The sequence below is a fragment of the Felis catus genome, chromosome E3, assembly GCF_018350175.1.
Source record: "Felis catus isolate Fca126 chromosome E3, F.catus_Fca126_mat1.0, whole genome shotgun sequence".
Lineage (NCBI taxonomy): Eukaryota > Metazoa > Chordata > Mammalia > Carnivora > Felidae > Felis > Felis catus.
This window is the reverse complement of record NC_058383.1, coordinates 7312285-7330544: the sequence shown is the minus strand read 5'-3', so window position 1 is coordinate 7330544 and position 18260 is coordinate 7312285. Positions and strand designations below refer to the sequence as shown.

Sequence of the window (18260 nt, the reverse complement as noted above, 5' to 3'; positions counted from 1 at the left end):
TTACTCCTAAGTATTTCATACTGGTGATGTTATTATAAATGTTTTTTTTTCAATTTCCAATTCTTTGTTATTAGCATATAAAACACAATAATATTTCTGTATATTGCTCTTGTATCCTGCAAACTTGCTTAAATCACTTGTAACTCTATTAGCTCTTTTGAATTCTTTTTTAATGTTTTTATTTATTTTTGAGACAGAGAGAGACAGAGCATGAGCAGGGGAGGGGCAGAAAGAGAGGAAGACACAGGATCCAAAGCAGGCTCCAGGCTCTGAGCTGTCAGCACAGAGCCCGACACGGGACTCGAACTCACGGACTGTGAGATCACGACCTGAGCTGAAGTCGGATGCTTAACTGACTGAGCCACCCAGGTGCCCTCTATTAGCTCTTTTGTAGATTCCACTGGATTTTCTACATAACCAGTCAAGTCATCTATAAATAAGGACAGTTCTTACTTCTTCCTTTTCAATCTGGATGCATTTTGTATTGATTGTTGTACATGCAAGATTTTAATTGTAGAGGTGACTGAGTGATGACACAGAGCTAATGCCATTGAAGGAAATTTTCTATAATTTTTATTTCCTAAGAGAAGGGAAAATGCCATGTCATTAGAGGGCCACCTGGGGAAACACTAGAGGAGGTAGAGGCAAGAACAAGCAGAAAGCATAGACCACAGACTTAATCGTGTTTTCACCAGGCAAGACATGGCAAAGAAGGGGAAACAGCTTAGGATTGGTGGGCTTTGGGCTACAACTGCTATCGCTAGTTGCCTGGAATCCAGCACAGGGTTGACTCAGGGCAGAAGAAATATTGGCCTGGTGTGTGAAAGTTAGATAAAAGAAGTGGTTTAGAGTATGGGCCCCATGGGTTAGTTTGTATATGAGAGACATGCTCCTAGGACAGCCCTTTGCAAGTTCTAAGAATAGGCTAGCCTTGGGAGGGGCCATCTCTTCCCAGTCAGCAAGGCCACAAGTGCCAGAGCATCAAGAATGCAGACAATTAAAAAAAAAAAAAAAGTTAATACAATTGCCATGTGATGAATGAATGCCAAATACATAAATACAGATTCTCAGAAAACACAGAACAATTTTACCTATTTGTCTTGCCTTATTGCATGAGCTGGAATGTCCATCACAATGAATGGGGGCAGTGAGAGCAGACCTCTTTGCCTTACTCCTGATCTTGGGGGGAAAAGAGGAGCAGGGTGAGGTGCCATGGATGGGGAAGGGACTGGAACAGTGACAGATGTGGCCAATGAAGAAGGGAGAACAGAAACTTAGTAGAACTTGGAGGAAGATCTAAGGCCGTATTCTCAAATTGTGATCCACAGCTCATAGTCCTCACTCTGTCCCTGCTTCTGATCACACTCCTGACCCCTCCCCCACAGCCACCCCCTGGGCTAAAAGGCTGCATTTAGGCTCTGCCCATCCAGGACAGGGAGGATGCTACCTGGACAGGGAGGATGAACAAACACAAAGACCACACACCATCTGTGAGCAGAAATCATGTCTCCTAATTTCAAGTGTCATAGGGATCCTACTGGGGCCAGGGGCTTGAACATGACATGGAATGTGCAGCTTGCATCTAGGGAGATTGTATATGGGAGAGGCAGGGCCTGAGGCACCCAGGCGACAGGTACTCTGCCAAAGTGACCCAGAGCCTGTTGAGTAAACATGGCACGCTGCCCAACAGAAGGGGCTGGGGCACCCCCTAGTGGGGTCCAGCCCCCTCCTTGGGTGACCTGGCAAAGAAGAGACTGTCCAGCCAGATTCCACAGCCAGGGAGGTAAGGTGGGAATAAAATTCAGGTGTCACCCCTCAGGGCAGGCCACCCTCTAGAGGAACTGCCAAAAAGGCAGTCGGTCCTTTGTCCTCTCTTCTGTCCACCTTTCCAGCTGTCACCATTCACCTAAACGTCTTTCACAGCCCAGTGGACTCCATGACATTAAGGCTGCTTCCTGATGGTGCCTCAGTTTCCTGATGGTGAAAATAGAAAAACAACAAATCCACCACCCAATGTTGTAGGGCTGAAAATGAGGCAATGGATGTGTAGGGCCTGGCTCAGAGAAGGGGATTCCATGAAAATGCAGAACCTGTCTCCTGGGGCCTGGGAGGAGGTATAAGAAATGCAGACACAGGGACAGGGCAGGGGCTGCCTGGAAGGCCCTGGGAGAAGCGTGGGGGAAAATTAGGACTGAGGAAGCAACTGAGAAAGGAAACTGGTCTTCTTGCTTCGGCCTCCAGAAGATGGGGCCACTTCCTGTGATGAAATCATGTTCTCCAATCCCCACCATCTACTGAGTAAGCCAATGCCAACCTCATTCTGAGGAGGGAGGGAGCTGAGCCTCCTAACCAGCACAGAGAGTCACCAATGGTCTCAGCCCCAGTATCTCGTCCCCACCCACCAGCAGTCACAGGCTGGCAGTGCCCTCGATTGGAGACGGTCCAGGGACCATCCTGAGGGTGACTCATTACTACTCTGGGCCTTATTTCCCCCCCTGGTCAAGGAAGGCCCCCAATTAGCCAGGGCTCTCACAGCTGTGGAGGGAATGACCTAAGGAGCATTATAAAAATACAGCCTCCTGGGGCTTACCCTCCAGAAGGGAGCCAAGGCCCAAGGTTGTGTGGTGCAACTTGGTGGGAGCATCCAGAAGGAGCAGAAGGCTCTGTGGACTCAGCGAGACTGGAGTTTGAGTCCTGGACCTGCCTCAAGGGTCACTGACCTGAGGCAGGGCTTCTCTGAGCCCTTGGTCTCCTCATCTGTGGAGTGGAGGACAGAGGGGCCTACCGATCCAGTCTTGCCTCCTGTGGGTCAGGGCATGGGCTCCAGAAGGCCCACCCTCACCTCTTAACCCCAGGAATGGTGTGAGACTGCACAAAAGGAGCTGACCAGGGGAGGGGAAGGAGCCTGGTAGGCCTGGGTCCTGGGCAGGGGAACCCCTGCTGGGAGGGAGAGCGGCCAGGTGCAAGTTGGGTGTCCTTGGTGCCTGGTGCTGGGGTCGAGGCCATCTGATCACCAGTGGGTCCCTCCTCCTTCCTCTGGGGAGGCGTTAGCTGGGCAGAGACTCATGGCTGCCTGTCCTCTGGCTGGAAAAGCCAAAGCTGGTTCTGCTGCAGCCCCTTCACCTGGACGACAGACAGAGGCCAGAAGATGCACAGAGAGCCAGTAAGAAGGAGAGGTAGAGAGACAGAGACTGACTCCTGAGGAGAGGTGGCCAGGAGCTGAGATGGGAGAGGCGAGGCCACAGATGGCCAAGGTGTGGGGTGGCCTTGTGAAGAAAGAACCATGAACCATGGCCATGTGAAGAAAGGCCATGAACTATGGCCCTCCATGTGAAGAAAGAAGTTGGGGGCCTTTCTCACGGCTCCTGTGCACTGACCACAAAGGAGGCGCTTTTGCAATGTAGAAAAAGAAGAAACCAGATTGATAAAGGAAGTGCTGGGTACTCCGGGGGCCCGCGAGTTTGGGGAAGCTCACCCTCCCTTGCTCTTCCGAAGGAACCTGATCCACGCTTTCCACGTTCCTCTGGACTCCCCGAGGAGGCATGTCTGTAGGGCCTGCCCTCTGGCCTTGACAGAGCTGCTTGGCTTCTCCTCTCCTGGGAGGAGAGTGAGACCATGGGTCCGTCCCTGCTGCTGTCCCTGCTGCTGCTGCCGGCATCTCTGCAGGCTGGTGAGTGTCCAGGACACCCTGGCTCTGCCCCGAGGGCCAGGAGTCCCCAGGAAGGGCTGTGGCTGGGCAGCTGGAGAAGGAGTCTGCTGGGGTAGCCGGCCAGGCCTCCCAGCTCCAGCGGGCTGGTCCCATGGTGCCAGGTCCTCCCCAACCCTTCACCCTCCTCCCTACCCCAAGCCCGGCAAGGGGGACACCCAGGCCAGAGGGCCGGTCCTGCCATCTGTCACACTTGGTGTGCTCTGTGAGCGAGGGTGCCAGAAGGTCTAGGGTCATCGTCCTCATCTCTCCCAGTGGCTCAAAGTCTCTCCTCTCTCTCCTCCAGGCAGCTCAAAAGAATGCAATCCAAACACTGACTTTGGGGTCAACCAACCAGCATCTCTCTCAGCCCCCGAGGGTGGTTCCACCTGCATCTCTTTCTCCTACTTCCACTGCTGGGAGTTAGCCAAGGATCCCAGACTGAGTATAGCCGTCAGAAGGACAGACTTCCCTGGAGAGGTCATCTACAACAGTACGAAGCGTTTTATCCATAAGGATTACAAGAACCGGATCTCCCTGGACTTGAGAGAGGGTCAGAACTCCGGCACCCTGTGTATACGGAACCTGCGGAAAGAAGATGAGAATAGGTACTTTTGCCGGGTCCAAGTGGAAACGCTAAGAGACGGCAAACAGGTGTGGCAGTCCATCCCAGGGACCAAACTCACCATTACAGACGGTGAGTCCAGCTGCCCGGCAGCCACCACACCCACCCTGCATGGTGCCCTCATCCCCCAGGCCTGGCCCAGGCCCCAATCTTCCTGCTTACCCCTTCTCTCAAACTCCTCTCCCCACCCCTTTCCCCTCCCCAGGCCTCTGCCAACTTTACTCTTTCTGCTGGATCTCCCCAAACCTGGGCTGCCTTCCTTGCCCATCCCCCTCCCTGCCCCCTCCGGAGCCAGTCCCCACCCCACTCCCCCAGCCTCAGCACCTTACAGGCTGCCCAGAAATCCTCCCTTCTTGCTTCAAGCTGACCTCCAGTCTTGCCTCCCTCCCCTCACCCCACGCTGTCCAGGTGGACTTGACTTCTTCAGGGCGTGGTCTGCCTTCCCTTTGTCCTGTGTCCCTGTGAGTAGCCCCTGCCAGCCCCCAGTCTTGTGTCTCCCCACAGTCGCGGGCTCAACCCAGCACACACAGCAGGTACCCAATCATGACCCAAGACCCCTGTCCCCTGGCCACGCCCCATTACCTCTTTTCCCAGTCCCCCCTGCCTCCTTCTCCTGCTCTGCTCCTCGGAACCTGGCCCACGATGCTCCCTGCCCCAGCCCCTTCCCTCCTCTCCTTTCCCATCCCCCTCTTCCCCTGCCTCCATCCTCTTTACCCTCCTTGCCTCCCCCCACCCCTGGTCCCCACCTCTGCCTGCACCGTCCCCACTGTCCGCTCAGATCTCGCTCCTCCATCCTGGCCTTTGAGACATGCCATCTACAGCAGAAATATGGCGGCTGCCGCTTACCATGCACTGTGTCAGGTTGAACAACTAGGTGTACGTCATCCTGGTTAACAACCTTCCCCGCGACCCCACAGTAACAGTAGGCACTGCTCTTATCTTCTTGTTACAGATAGGGAAACTGAGGCTCAAAGAGCCTAAACGCCTGCCCAGAGCCACACTCATGGCGCAGGCAGGACTTGAACCCCGTTTCACCCCCGAGCCTCCACTCTTAACCTAGTAGCTGCGCAGCTTCACAGCTGACCTGATCCTATTGTTGTCTTCACCTATTTTAACCCAGGAACGGGATGTGTTACAGCAGCAGATCTTCCCATGTTACCCAGCAGGCCTTGGGAACTTGAACCTAGGTTTGTCGGTCTCCAGAGCAGTTGGGGAGGGAGCCCTTCCCAGGAGCAGGCACTAGGGGATGCACTGTCTGTAGAATATTATCTGTAGAAAATTCCTTAAAAACTAAAAATCCCACGTCTTCTCTTTATAATCACTTGCACTGACAATTCTAACAACGTATCACTGCTCCTGGGTGGAAGGACACTCTCCGTGCCCCCACCCTTGGTAAACCACTGTCCCATCTGGCCACCGTGCTGGTTTCAGAGCAAATAGAAAGTGGCTCACAACCTGAATTTAGCAAGACAGCGTTGGATTTCTATTTCTGGCACCTCCTCCATATTCCCTTAAATGGCCTTTTTTGAGAGGTTTCCCTCTCCCCAGACCCCTCGTCCTCCTTCCCTCATCCTCCTAACTTTCCTCATTTCTCAGTTCGGTCACATTTACTATGAATTTTTCATCAATAAATTAATTTTTCTTTAAAAAAAATTTTTTTAATGTTTATTTCGTTTTGAGAGAGAGAGAGCGTAAGCAGGGGAGGGGCAGAGAGAGAGGGAAACACAGAATCTGAAGCAGGCTGCAGGCTGTGAGCTGTCAGCACAGAGCCCCATATGGGGCTCGAACTCATGAACTGTGAGATCATGACCTGAACCAAAGTCGGAAGGTTAACCGACTGAGCCACCCAGGCACCCCAATAAATTATTTTTTTAATTAATACAATTAATTGGATATTCATGCTCATATTAAAAAATATAGGGGGGCGCCTGTGTGGCGCAGTCGGTTAAGCGTCTGACTTCAGCCAGGTCACGATCTCGCGGTCCGTGAGTTCGAGCCCCGCGTCAGGCTCTGGGCTGATGGCTCAGAGCCTGGAGCCTGTTTCCGATTCTGTGTCTCCCTCTCTCTCTGCCCCTCGCCCGTTCATGCTCTGTCTCTCTCTGTCCCAAAAATAAATAAACGTTGAAAAAAAAATTAAAAAAAATATATAGGAAAGTAATAAAAATAAATGTGTTTTTAATGTTTATTTATTTATTTTGAGATAAAGAGTGTGAGCGGGGAAGGGGCAGAGAGAAGGAGAAAGAGAACCCTGAGCAAGTTCCACCCTCAGCATGGAGTCCAACATGGCACTTGATCTCAGGACCGACCATGACATCCTGACCTAAGCTGAAATTAAGAGTGTGAGGCTCAAGTGACTGAGTCACCCAATGCCCCCCAGTTATGCCTTTTTAAAAAAGGCTGCAGGGCGTCCCCTTTCGGTAATGTATCATAATGTACTTATTCAGTTTCCTATTTAAAGACATTTAGGTTGGGGGTGCCTGGGTGGCTCAGCCAGGTGAGGGTCCAACTTCGGTTCAGGCCATGGTCTCAGGGTTCGTGGGTTTGAGCCCTGTGTCAGGCTGTGTTCTCACAGTGGGGAGCCTGTTTGGGATTCTCTTCCTCTCCCTCACTCTCTGCCCCTCCCCCACTCACACCTTTTCTCTCTCTCTCTCTCTCTCTCTCTCTCTCTCTCAAAAATAAATAAAGTTTAAAAAAAAAAAGACATTTAGGTTGTTGACACAATACAAAGCTGCAAAGAACACCCTTAAACACAGGCCTTTGAAGACTTGTCCAGTATTTCCACAGGATAAATTCCTAGCACTGAAATTACTGGGTCAAAGGGCATGCCTGGGCATTTTGCATTTTGATAGATATTCCCAAATGCAGTGCCAACCTATCCACTTTCCTGTAGTGCCAATACTGGGTGGGCCCCTCTACTTGGATCAGTAAAAAGAAGCAAGTAAACAACACCCCCAATGGCTTATTTTAATCTGCATTTTTAAAAAGTATTGAGAATAACCTCGGCATTCTCATATTACAAGATTTAGATTTGCAAAGTGACATAGGATTGCAAAATTTGGGGCACCAGGGTGGCTCAGCTGGTTGAGCTTCCAAATTTTGATTTGGACTTAGGTCACGATCCCAGGGTCTTGGGATCTAGCCCTGCGTTGAGCCCCATATCAGACTTCATGCTGAGTGTGGAACCTGCTTAAGAGTTTCTCTCTCTCTCTCTCTCTCTCTCTCTCTCTCTCTCTCTCTTTCTCAAATAAAAAAATTTGAGGGGGGCCAGGGTGGCTCAATGGGGTAAGCATCTGACTCTTGGTTTCAGCTCAAGTCATGATCTCACGGTTTCCTGAGTTCAAGCCCCACATCAGGCTCTGTGCTGACAGTGTGGAGCCTCCATGGGATTTTCTCTCTCTCTTCCTCTGCCTCTGCCCCTCCCCCACTCACTCTGTCTTTGTCTGTCTCAAAATAAATAAACTTAAAATATTTTTTTTAATTTAAAAAATTTCAAGAAAGAGTTTCAAAGTTTTCCATTTCTCTGTGTTCTGAAACCTTCTGTTTAGGAATTATCTGTTCCTTGACTTTTTCCAAGAGTTTACCCATAAAACTTCCTGAGCTTAGAATCTTTATAAAAGGGAATTAATAGTGTTCTTAATTTCATCTCTGACTAGTCATGAGTTAAAGTTTTTATGCTATTTCTTAAACATATCTTTTTTAACATTTATTTATTTATTTTATTTATTTATTTTTGAGAGACAGAGCATGAGCAGGGAAGGGCAGACAGAGAGGGAGATATAGGATCCGAAGCAGCTCCAGGCTCTGAGCTGTCAGCACAGAGCCCGACATGGGGCTCACACTCACAAACCGCAAGATCATGACCTGAGCCAAAGTCAGACGCTTAACCAACTAAGCCACCCAGGCACCCCCCCATCTTAAACATATTTTTTAAATGTTTTGTTTGTTTTATAAAATCATCCACTTCCGAGAGGTTTTTAGATTTATCAGTCTATAGTGGAGCATACACTAACTCATAGTTTCAACACTTTTTTGTTGTTAGGTTTGGAAAAATTTCATCTGTTTGCCTGTTTGTTTTTTCCCTAAATAACCACTGCCCACATTTATTACATCTAATGCCGTCCTGTTTCCCATAAATTTACTCCTACATAGCTTCTCATTACATTCTTCCTCTGTTTCCTTCTCAGAGAAGGCCAGCTTCTCTCTGTTTTTGGTATTTTTTCTTTGGGAACTATTTCATTCATTTAAAAAATGTCTCCATATTTAAAATAATGGAAGTATTTAATGCTATAAATTTAACTTTGAGTGTAGCTTTAGCGTTTATATGCATTAATATTGTTTTTATATTATCTAGCATGGCAGTTTCTTTGATTAAGTAATTATGTTATCTTCTATATGTTTCTTTGATTAAGTAATTTTTAATTTTTTTAATGTTTATTTTTGAGACAGAGAGAGAGAGAGAATGAGCGGGGGAGTGACAGAGGGAGAGGGAGACACAGAATCCGAAGCAGGCTCCAGGCTCTGAGCTGTCAGCACAAAGCCCAACGCCGGGCTCGAACCCACGAACTGTGAGATCATGACCTGAGCTGAAGTCGGATGCTTAACCAACTGAGCCACCCAGGCGCCCCTGATTAAGAAATTTTTAAATTTTTAAATTCTCAACTGAGGAATGGTATTTTACCCTTTTACTCTTCATTTCTAATAAGAGTGAATAGTGAATTTGGTCCACACTAACCTGAAGATTTTATTCAAATGGGATTTTTTTCCTTTGGATTTGATCAATTTTTTAATGGTCCATTAAAAGAAGGTACAATCTGTTTGTAAGTCTTAAATATTAATTTAGCCTTAAAAATACATTCCAGGAGCGCCTGGGTGGCTCAGTCGGTTGTGTCTGACTTTGGCGCAGGTCATGATTTCATGGCTCGTGAGTTTGAGCCCCGTGTCGGGCTCTGTGCTGACAGCTCAGAGCCTGGAGACTTCCTTGGATTCTGTTTTTCCCTCTCTCTGACCCTCCCCTGCTCGTACTCTGTCTCTCTCTCTCTCCCTCAAAAATAAATAAAACATTAAAAAAAATTCAATACATTCCAATATAAATTAGAGGTGCTTTACAGATGTTTTCTCATTGATTAGAACAATCCTGAAAAAGGACAAATACTGTTTGATTTCACTTGTAAGAGGTCGGTCCCTAGAGCAGTCAAAATCATAGACAGACTAAAACATGGTGTCTCTTCAATCAGATGGGGGCTCCCAAATGTGGGGGGATGATCAGTGGAAGTATGTGGCCCAGGCAAGTGAAAGGATTCACCCAAGGCAGAACAAAGGTGACAGAAGTTTTATTGACTACAGTGAAAGGGAGCAGCAGGCAGGATAGAAGAAGAAAAGTTGTCTGCAGCAAGGCAACAGGTAGGAGCTGTTTTAAAAGCGGGGAAGGTGAGGAGGTGTGATGATACATGGAATTTTCCCTTTTTTTGGTCATTGTGCCTGGTTGTGTGTAGCCCATTGGTCAGTTAGGGCCTATGGATATTTTGAGGTCACCTGATGGGTCTGTCTGGATTCAGCCAGGGAGTCCATGTGGGTCATTTTGCCTTGATCAGTTTCCATTTATCAAGCCTGTTGTCTAAAAGCAGCATCTACAGAACAGTGGATGCCAGTGGTGGGGCCAGGGGGTAAGGAGTGTCTAACGGATACACAGAGTTTCATTTTGGGAAAATTAAAAACTTCTGGAGAAGGATAGCAGTGATAGTTGTACAAGAACATGAAGAAATTTAATGCCACTTAACTGTACACTTATATATGGCTAAAATGGTAAGTCTTGTTATGTATATTTCACAATAAAAAGTATTTTTTGTTCCTGTGGATTTAGTGATCCCTGTTTGTCAGGGATGAAATGAGGTTCTGAGGTCACACCACTGATCAGAGGTAGAGTCAGGATTTAAACTGAGTGATGTGGATTCATCACCCCCATCCTGTGTGAGAGCTTCAGAGAGTTGCTCCCCACCCCCAATATTCCCCACACTAGGGAACAAGATTTAAGTTTCATCCAGATACCTCCGGGCCTCTGAGGGGGAATCTGCTAAATTCTCGTGTCTTCTCAGCTGCCCAGATGACCACAATCACCAAGGGCCCTACCACCACTGTCATCACCACCACCACAAGGGACATGAATATGGAAACTGTGGTCAAGTTGGCACTGCCCATTGCTGTGTTCAAAACTGCAATTTTGGGACTGGTTGTCTACCTCTGGTGGAAGAGAAGCAAAGGTAAGTTTTTCTGGGCCATGCTCCCCACCAACCTTCCCAACTGGAGTGATTCTCAGAACCCACCCACCTCAGAATGACTGCAGGTGCAGGTTAGAAAATGCAGATCCCTGCAGGGATCTAGGTCTGGGTTTGGGAATCTGCATTTCTCAAGGTCTTATCAAGTGGTGTCCGTGTGTGATCCAGTTTGAGAACCACTGCTCCAGACTAATCCCTCCCCACAGATCTGATCATTTTATAGTTTTTGTCTCTTAACTTAATGATTTCCCATCAATTCTTACCTTTTGGTTCGTGGGGAGGGGAGGGTCAGCCTTGGGAAGAGTAAGAAGAGGACAGAAGGGAAAGGAAGTTGGTTCAGCTCAGCAAGCGTTGGTTGAAGGCCTATCTTCCAGGGTCTGGCTTATAATTTTTTTTTTAATACTCATTTAATTTTGAGAGAGAAACAGCACAAGTGGGGAAGGGGCAGAGAGAGAGGGAGACACAGAATCTAAAGCAGGCTCCAGGCTCCAAGCTGTCAGCACAGAGCCCGATGCAGGGCTTGAACTCACAAACCATGAGATCATAACCTGAGCCACAGTCAGATGCTTAACCAACTGAGCCACCCAGGCACCCCCAGGGTCTGGCTTACAATTGGAGACACAAATGTAAATAAAGGGTAGGTCCTGCTTTCAAAGAACTCAGTGGAAGAGGGAGAGGAAAGGGGGTGACTACCTCATTTGGAAAGAACTGTGGTAGTCTAGGACATTGGAGGGGAATCACAGAGAGCTTCCCATAGGAAGTGACACTACAAAAAGTCTCAAAGAGTATAAGAGAATTAGCCAGGCAAGTGGTGAGGGTGGTGAAGACATCACTGTCCGCGCAGGTACGGGAAAGCAGTGGGGGAACTCTAAGCAGCTCCGTGCTGTGGAGGAGGCTGGAGACGGGAGAAGAGAACCTCGTAAATCACACCCAAGAGCCTCTGCTCCCAGGGGCAACATGAAACAGTTCGCCATGCAGATACATAAGTATGGGGTAGAGGTGCCAGAGGTGGGCCAGGCCAATCTAATGCAGTGGCACTGTGGGTGGAGGGATAGAGCCAGACCCTGGAAGAGTTCAAGAGAGAAAACCGGTAAGACTTGGTGATCAGGCTGGTGTAGGGGCAAGGGAGTGGGAAGAACTTGGGTGAAACCACCAAGCAAATTAGAGAACACAGGAGTTCAAAGACCATGTTGTGGGGAGAACAATGCTTCTTTAGCTTGAGACATGTTAGACATACCTGTGTGGCATCTGAGCAGAGATGTTCATCAGAAATTTGAGTGTATGCATTTACACCTAAAAGGACAGGGCTAGGGGTACCTGGGTGGCTCAATCAGCTGATCGTCCCACTCTTGGTTTCAGCTTAGGTCATGGTCTCGGGGTTGTGGGTTCAAGCCCTGTGTTGGGTTCTGCACTGAGCATGGAGGCTGCTTAAGATTCTCTCCCTCGGGGCGCCTGGGTGGCTCAGTGGGTTAAGCAGCTGACTTCGGCTCAGGTCATGATCTCGCGGTCCGTGTGTTCGAGCCCCGCGTCGGGCTCTGTGCTGACAGCTCAGAGCCTGGAGCCTGTTTCAGATTCTGTATCTCCCTCTCTCTCTCTGACCCTCCCCCGTTCATGCTCTGTCTCTCTCTCTGTCTCAAAAGTAAATAAACGTGAAAAAAATAATAAAAAAAAAAAGATTTTCTCTCTCTCTCTCTCTCTCTCTCTCTTTCTCTCTCTCTCTCCCTCTGCCCCTCCCACCCCTAAAATAAAAAAACTTTTAATTAAAAAAAAGAGGACAGGGCTAGAGGCATTAATTATTTACACCCCAACACCCTCCAATACTGATTTGAAATTCCTCTAGAGAAAGATTTCAGTGAGAGGAGATTAGCCCTATCAGATATTAAAGCACAGAGGTGAGCAGCATAGAATCTAGACTGCCTGCACTCAAATCCTGGCTGGGGAAACTCTGGTGCAGTGGTTGTATTACTCTGTGCCTCAACTTACTCATCAGTAAAATGAGAATAATGATAGTACTCACCCTGGGGGTTGTCATGACAATTAAATGTAATTCATTGAGAACAGATCCTGGCACAGAATAAGGACTATGTGAGCACTAGCACCTGTAATTATTAAGCTGCAATAATTAAAATGATTCGATGCTGTCATGTTCATACACAGATAAACCAATGTATTAAAAGAGAAAAGCCCAAATATAGGCAGGACAAAATAAGTCAAAATATATTCAGGAATTTAGTAGGTTAAAAACTGGCATTTCTAATCAATAGGGAAAGATGAGTAATTCAATACATGGTGAGGGAACAATTGAGCAGCCATCTGAGAAAATGTTATCTCATAATTTGCACCAAAATAAATTCCATGGAGATCAATCAAAGAGTTAAATGGGGGGTGGACGGCATGGGGGGGAGGGGAAGAACCCTAGCATCAGAATAAAGCACGTGAGACTATTTTATAACCATGGAGTAGAGGTGATCTCCCTAAGTATAACATAAAACCTAAGAGCCATGAATAAAAATATTGATAAACTCAAATATATACAAATTGTTTTTAATTCTGCAGAGGAAAAAATCACAGTGGTTGTCTCTAGAGTGAGGATGAGGGTTGGAGATGAAGAAAAACATGACATAGTCACTGAGGATATAGAAGACAGTATTTAAGGATTCAACTCAGATGAGAAGCCATAAACTCTGTAAAGGCATTGCCTCATGTTTTTCCTCATGCAGGTTAGAACCCTCTGGGACTTGTTCATTAGGAGTTACGTTCACCTGCTGGCACCAGAGACCAAAAGTAACAGGGCTTAAATAAGACTGAGTTTATTGTTTTCCCTCATATAAAAGGATGAGGAAGCAGATAGCAGAGGACACTGTCCTTAGGCACTCAGGCTTCTATCTTCCTGCTCACTGTTACGGCTACTGGCTTTTATCCTGAAGGTTGCCTCATGATCCAAGATGGCTGCTCAGACTCCAGCCATTATTTCTGAATCCAGACAGGAAACAGGAGGAAGGAAGAAAGGAAAAAAAAAAAAAAAAAAAAAAAAAGACTATGCCACAGCTGTCTGTCCTCATTTTAAAGAGTCTTCCTGAAAACACTACCCACAACTTCCCTTTGAATCTTACTGGCTAGGATGTACTATGTCCCACATCTGTCAGTAGGGCAGCACACTGCCACCCCAAATAAAATCAAGGTTCTGTAGCTGAATAAGAAGAAATGAATGGATATTAGGTAAGCTAATAGCATTCTCTACCATCAGCCACATCCAGAATTAGAGCTGTGTCAGCTAAGTGTGGCATAAGGACAGAGGAACACAGGCGGTCAAGGAGCTAGTGAAAGGGCAGGAGTAGAGAGTAGAGGATGAGCAGGGAGCTTGGACAGCCCAAAAGAAAGTGGATTATTAAGGGACAAGAGTTCAGGGGGTCAAAACACAGATATACCAAACAGGCTGATGATAAAAAAGAGCTGGAAGGAAAGAAAGTTGTAGCATAAAAATGATGCTGGCACTTAATATTTCAGAGTTCTCAATCCCAGGGATAAAAAGGAGTCCAGGGTATGGCTGAGTGGAGTGGAGGTCACTAGAGTTGGGGGGACATAGGAGTCCTGTGTGTTCAGAGGGCTGTCCCTGTCGATGATGGGACCTCCCAGGATAGTGTTGGGTGGTGGGGGGGATGTCTGTGAACCAGGGGCTGATCCTTGGGAAACGCTGTAGACAGACTCAGAAGGACAGGAGGGGAGATGGTGGCAGGGGGACAGCAGAGGTTTCAGTGGCAGAGGGTGGAGAGGAACTGGCTGCAGCACAGACACCCATTCCAGCCCTGAGGTTCGGCAGGGGGAGGGAGGGAGGGGAAACAGCCGCCACTCCCCTTCTGCTGTCTACCGCCTTTTCCTTCTTTCTCCCCCAGGATGAAGTGCAGGATGACAGCAGCATCCTCTATGCCTCCCTCACCCTCTCCAGCTCGTCACCGGCAGCCCCTCCCTGCACCCCTCCCAAGGAGAGCCCGCAGGAGACCTTGTACTCTATCGGAAAGGCCCAGTGAGCAGGACTGAATGGGGACTCCCTGAGACTAAGCTGCACAGAAGGTCACAGCTTCTAGTAATAACCCTGGCCAGACACAGACAAAAGCCAGTGGGTGTGGAAGGCCACCAAGGACCAGAGAGAAACAGAGCCATCTGCTTCCATTCCCTCTTCAACTGCCCAGCCCTTGCCCACAAAAATAAAAGTACTAGTAGGATTTGCCTGAAGGCACCTAAGGAGAAACTGATGGCATCTTCTGTCTTTTCCTTCTCGCCAAAAATGAGCTGTGAAAGTAGCTCACACCCAAGATCCCTCCTCCAGGGCTGGTGTTCAGTGACTGCCTTCAGGCCAGGTGGGGGACACCAAACACTGGCAGCCAGCCCAGAGCCCAGACTCTGCCCCCTTATCTAACCATTCTACTTCTGCTACCATAACATGTACCGCGTTAAGTGCATCACTCATGTAAGCATCACCAACAACCTTATACAGTCCTGGATGCACTCACCGGAGGCATGAAGAGAAGACCCAGAATGGTTAGTGCTTTTCTCAAGGCCACACACCTAGTAAGTGGCTGAGCCAGGTCTGAACCCAGACCTGCCCTTCTCGACGGCCTCCTTCCAGGACTTGCGTCTCACTGCCTTCCCAGATCCCTGTACTGTGCCGGCCTCCCACCAGAAACAGGGACATGCCACAGGGACCGGGGTGGGGGGGGTGGGGAGAGAAGCCAAGGGAAGCATGTGGTTAGAGACGAATGGAACCACTTAAGCCGGTAACCTGTTTTATTAACACATAAACTGCAGAGCCGTGACTTTAGCCAATTGACCTGTAGCTGAGGAACAAACCCCACACTTAGTAGCTTCCCAGGGACCCTCTGAGGGGCTCTCTCTGCTGCTCCTGTGGAAGCGGGTGAGGCAGGAGCACACAGCTATTCCTCAAAGAAGGTCGTGGTGAACTCCCCAGGGTCATCTCCACACTGTGGCTCCTCCAGCTGCTCCGGCTCTTCTCCAACATCTTCCAGGAGTTGCTCCAGGTCCAGGTCACTGGAGGCTTCATTGTCATGGGGGACACTTCCAGCTTCCTGAGAACCCCTTGAACCTTCTTTCCCCACCACGGGACAGGCCCCAAGATGGGCTGGTGGGGGCAGGCCCTTTGGCTGCATCCTGGCTTATTTGTCCTCAGACAGGCTGGTTCCTGCAGCCTTGCTTTGGGGAGCTTCCCGTTATTTAGCTTGTTCTGTTTTTCTCCCTCCTACAGCTTTGATCCATCAACTCCCATACCACCCTGGGATCCCGGCCCCAAAGCCCTCTGGCAAGACACCTGGAGCTTCATATAGGAAGAGGTGAACAGGAGGGCTCTGAGTGGCACCCCTTTGTTCGCAGAGTGCACAGGATACTGGAACTTCTCCAGAGAATGGGCAGAGACAGACCCTGAAGTCCTGGGCAAGGAGTCAGAGCTGAGAAAAATAGCATGTGTCTATTACATGGCATTTGTAGACATAACACAAGCTCTGGAGCATTCAGAGAAGTTTTTTTTTGTTTTGTTTTGTTTTTTCCTTAGTTTCTGCTCTCAAGGGGCACAATGAGGAGAGGACATTTCCAGAAAAAATTATCAACACTGGGTATATCTAATGTTAAGTGAATAATACATAGAATGCACTGCAAGAGTTTAAAGAAGAGCTGGAAAAATCAGGGGAGGTTTTTCTGTAGATGAGCTGAGTTGAGCCTGGATCCATGGATGGTACAGAACAGAGGGAGGCCAGCAGGAATAGAGCAGGATCAAAGGCCTGCAGGAGAGAAGGAGTAGAGGAGTCTGGAAGGAAGCAGGCAGTCCTGCCAAACTGGAGCAGGGAAAGTTTGTCTCAGAGATGACTGGACGAGAAAGTGTGCGATGTGGAGCCACTGAATATCTGCAAGTACAAGTATCTAATCATATGGGTCAAGTTTTCCTAAGAATTTACACAAGAAGGAAGCTAAAAGAAACTTCTAAGAGTACAGTCACTCTGGGCCCCACCTCGAATGCTGCTTTCCCGCCATTTCCGAGGCCTCTCTCTCTAATGGGTCATTTCCACCTGTGTTTGTATCCACCCAGGACTCCTCTTGTTGTGACTGAAAACACAGTCAAAGCCTTTCAGGCAGCAAAGGGGTTGATTAGCCCTGGTGACTCAGGAGTTCAGCAGCGGATCTGGCTTGAATTCAGCACTCAGATTTCTCCCCGGGGTCTATTTCTCATAACTGCTCATTTCTGCCCCCTACAGTTCAGCTTCATTCTCAGCCTCCACTTGGCCCCAGAGCCCTGGGCTCTTCCCACAGAGTGGCAAATGACCTATCCTCTCAGGTCAGTGTGGTGTTTTTGTTTTTTGTTTTTTAAGTTTTTGTTTAAATTCCAGTTAGTGAACATACAGTGTAGCATTAGCTTCAGTGTAGCATCACTTCATATAGTGATGTATGTAAATATAGTGATTCCACACTTCCATACATCTCCCATGTCAGTCTTTCAGGAAAGAACTTGACTTTTCTTTTAGCTCCAGCAAAACCCCTAAGATGACCAAACCTGGACTAGCTTAGGTGACCTGTCCATTGTGGAGACAGTCAGTGTGGCCAAAGAGATGTGTTGGCTCTAGATGACCAGACCAGAATCATGGGCAAGAGTACCATGTTATGGAAAGTAAGTCGGGATTGGAATTTTTATTTGTACAAGTTGAAAGTGCATAGTTCTCTATAACCCCCATCCCCTCCTTTTCATCCCCCTCATAGCCCTGAAGCTATTGGATCTACACTCCACATATCAGATGGGGCCATGGAGATCACTCAGGGCACAGTGCTGCATTGGTGAGCACACAGCTGGCCCCTACACTCCCTCCGCACACCAGTGGCCTCCCCACACTCTGTGGCCCAGAAGGTGGGGAACCTGGCCAGGGGCCCCCACACCGTGATAGTTCTGAGGCTGGGTGCCCACATCGCCACCTTCACTTCATTTATCTTTATCTGATGACTGGCAGGGATCTGGGCGGCTGTGGCTGCACCGTTGGCCTGGGAACTGTGCACTCTTGTGGTCATCAAACTGGTCAACACCAACTACGAGTCTATGTATGGCAGGTACTGGTTCACCCTCTAGGTTAACCAGCTCCTCTGAGCTGCCTTTGGTGACCTCCACCTGGCCTTTGCGGATGCCTGGAAAATAACCCTCAGTCTGGCCCTGCCGCCACAGCATCCACCCAGGGTGTCTCATCATCCGCAACAAGGTAGACTTGCTCCTCTCCTTCATCTGCCCCACCCCGAGTGTTTCTGTGGGTTCTGACACTGTGTGGATGGAGGGCCTGGGGCACAGCTGTAAAGAGGGCCACAGCCAGAACAGCATTTCTGGGAGAAGAGCAGGTGCCACTAACTTCTCTTGCCTGAAAGACTACAGTAGTTTCCTAACCAGTCCAGCTGATTCTATTCTTGCCCTACTCTGACCACTTCTCCACTCAGAGTAGAACTTTAGAACTAGTCATTAGCCTGCTCAAAAGCCAAAGGCTTCTCTCTCAGTATAAATCCAAACCCTTAACCATGGTCCATGATGGCCTGGCCTAATTCTTTGTCCTCATTTGTTGCCACTCTTCCTTGGCACTCTACATTCTAACCCCACAGTCTTGCTACTCAAGCAGGTCAAGCTGTCCTGCCTCAGGACCTT

General features: G+C 48.5%; 1 protein-coding gene across 2 annotated transcripts; it reads left to right on the top strand.

Moving 5' to 3' along the window:
• The first annotated feature begins 281 nt into the window (after positions 1-281).
• Positions 282-14831, top strand: LOC111558250 (paired immunoglobulin-like type 2 receptor beta). 2 transcript variants are annotated; one of them, XR_006591372.1, is made up of 5 exons: positions 282-3670; positions 3993-4382; positions 10403-10567; positions 13139-13302; positions 14476-14831. XR_006591372.1 is itself a non-coding variant. In XM_023246665.2 (4 exons), the coding sequence occupies exons 1-4, from the start codon at positions 3616-3618 to the stop codon at positions 14478-14480; spliced, it is 615 nt and encodes a 204-aa protein (XP_023102433.2). In that variant the 5' UTR covers positions 289-3615; the 3' UTR covers positions 14481-14831. The 2 variants fall into 2 exon arrangements, 1 of the variants encoding a protein (XP_023102433.2); XM_023246665.2 differs by lacking the exon at positions 13139-13302 and having other exon boundaries at positions 289-3670.
• The last annotated feature ends 3429 nt before the right edge of the window (positions 14832-18260 follow it).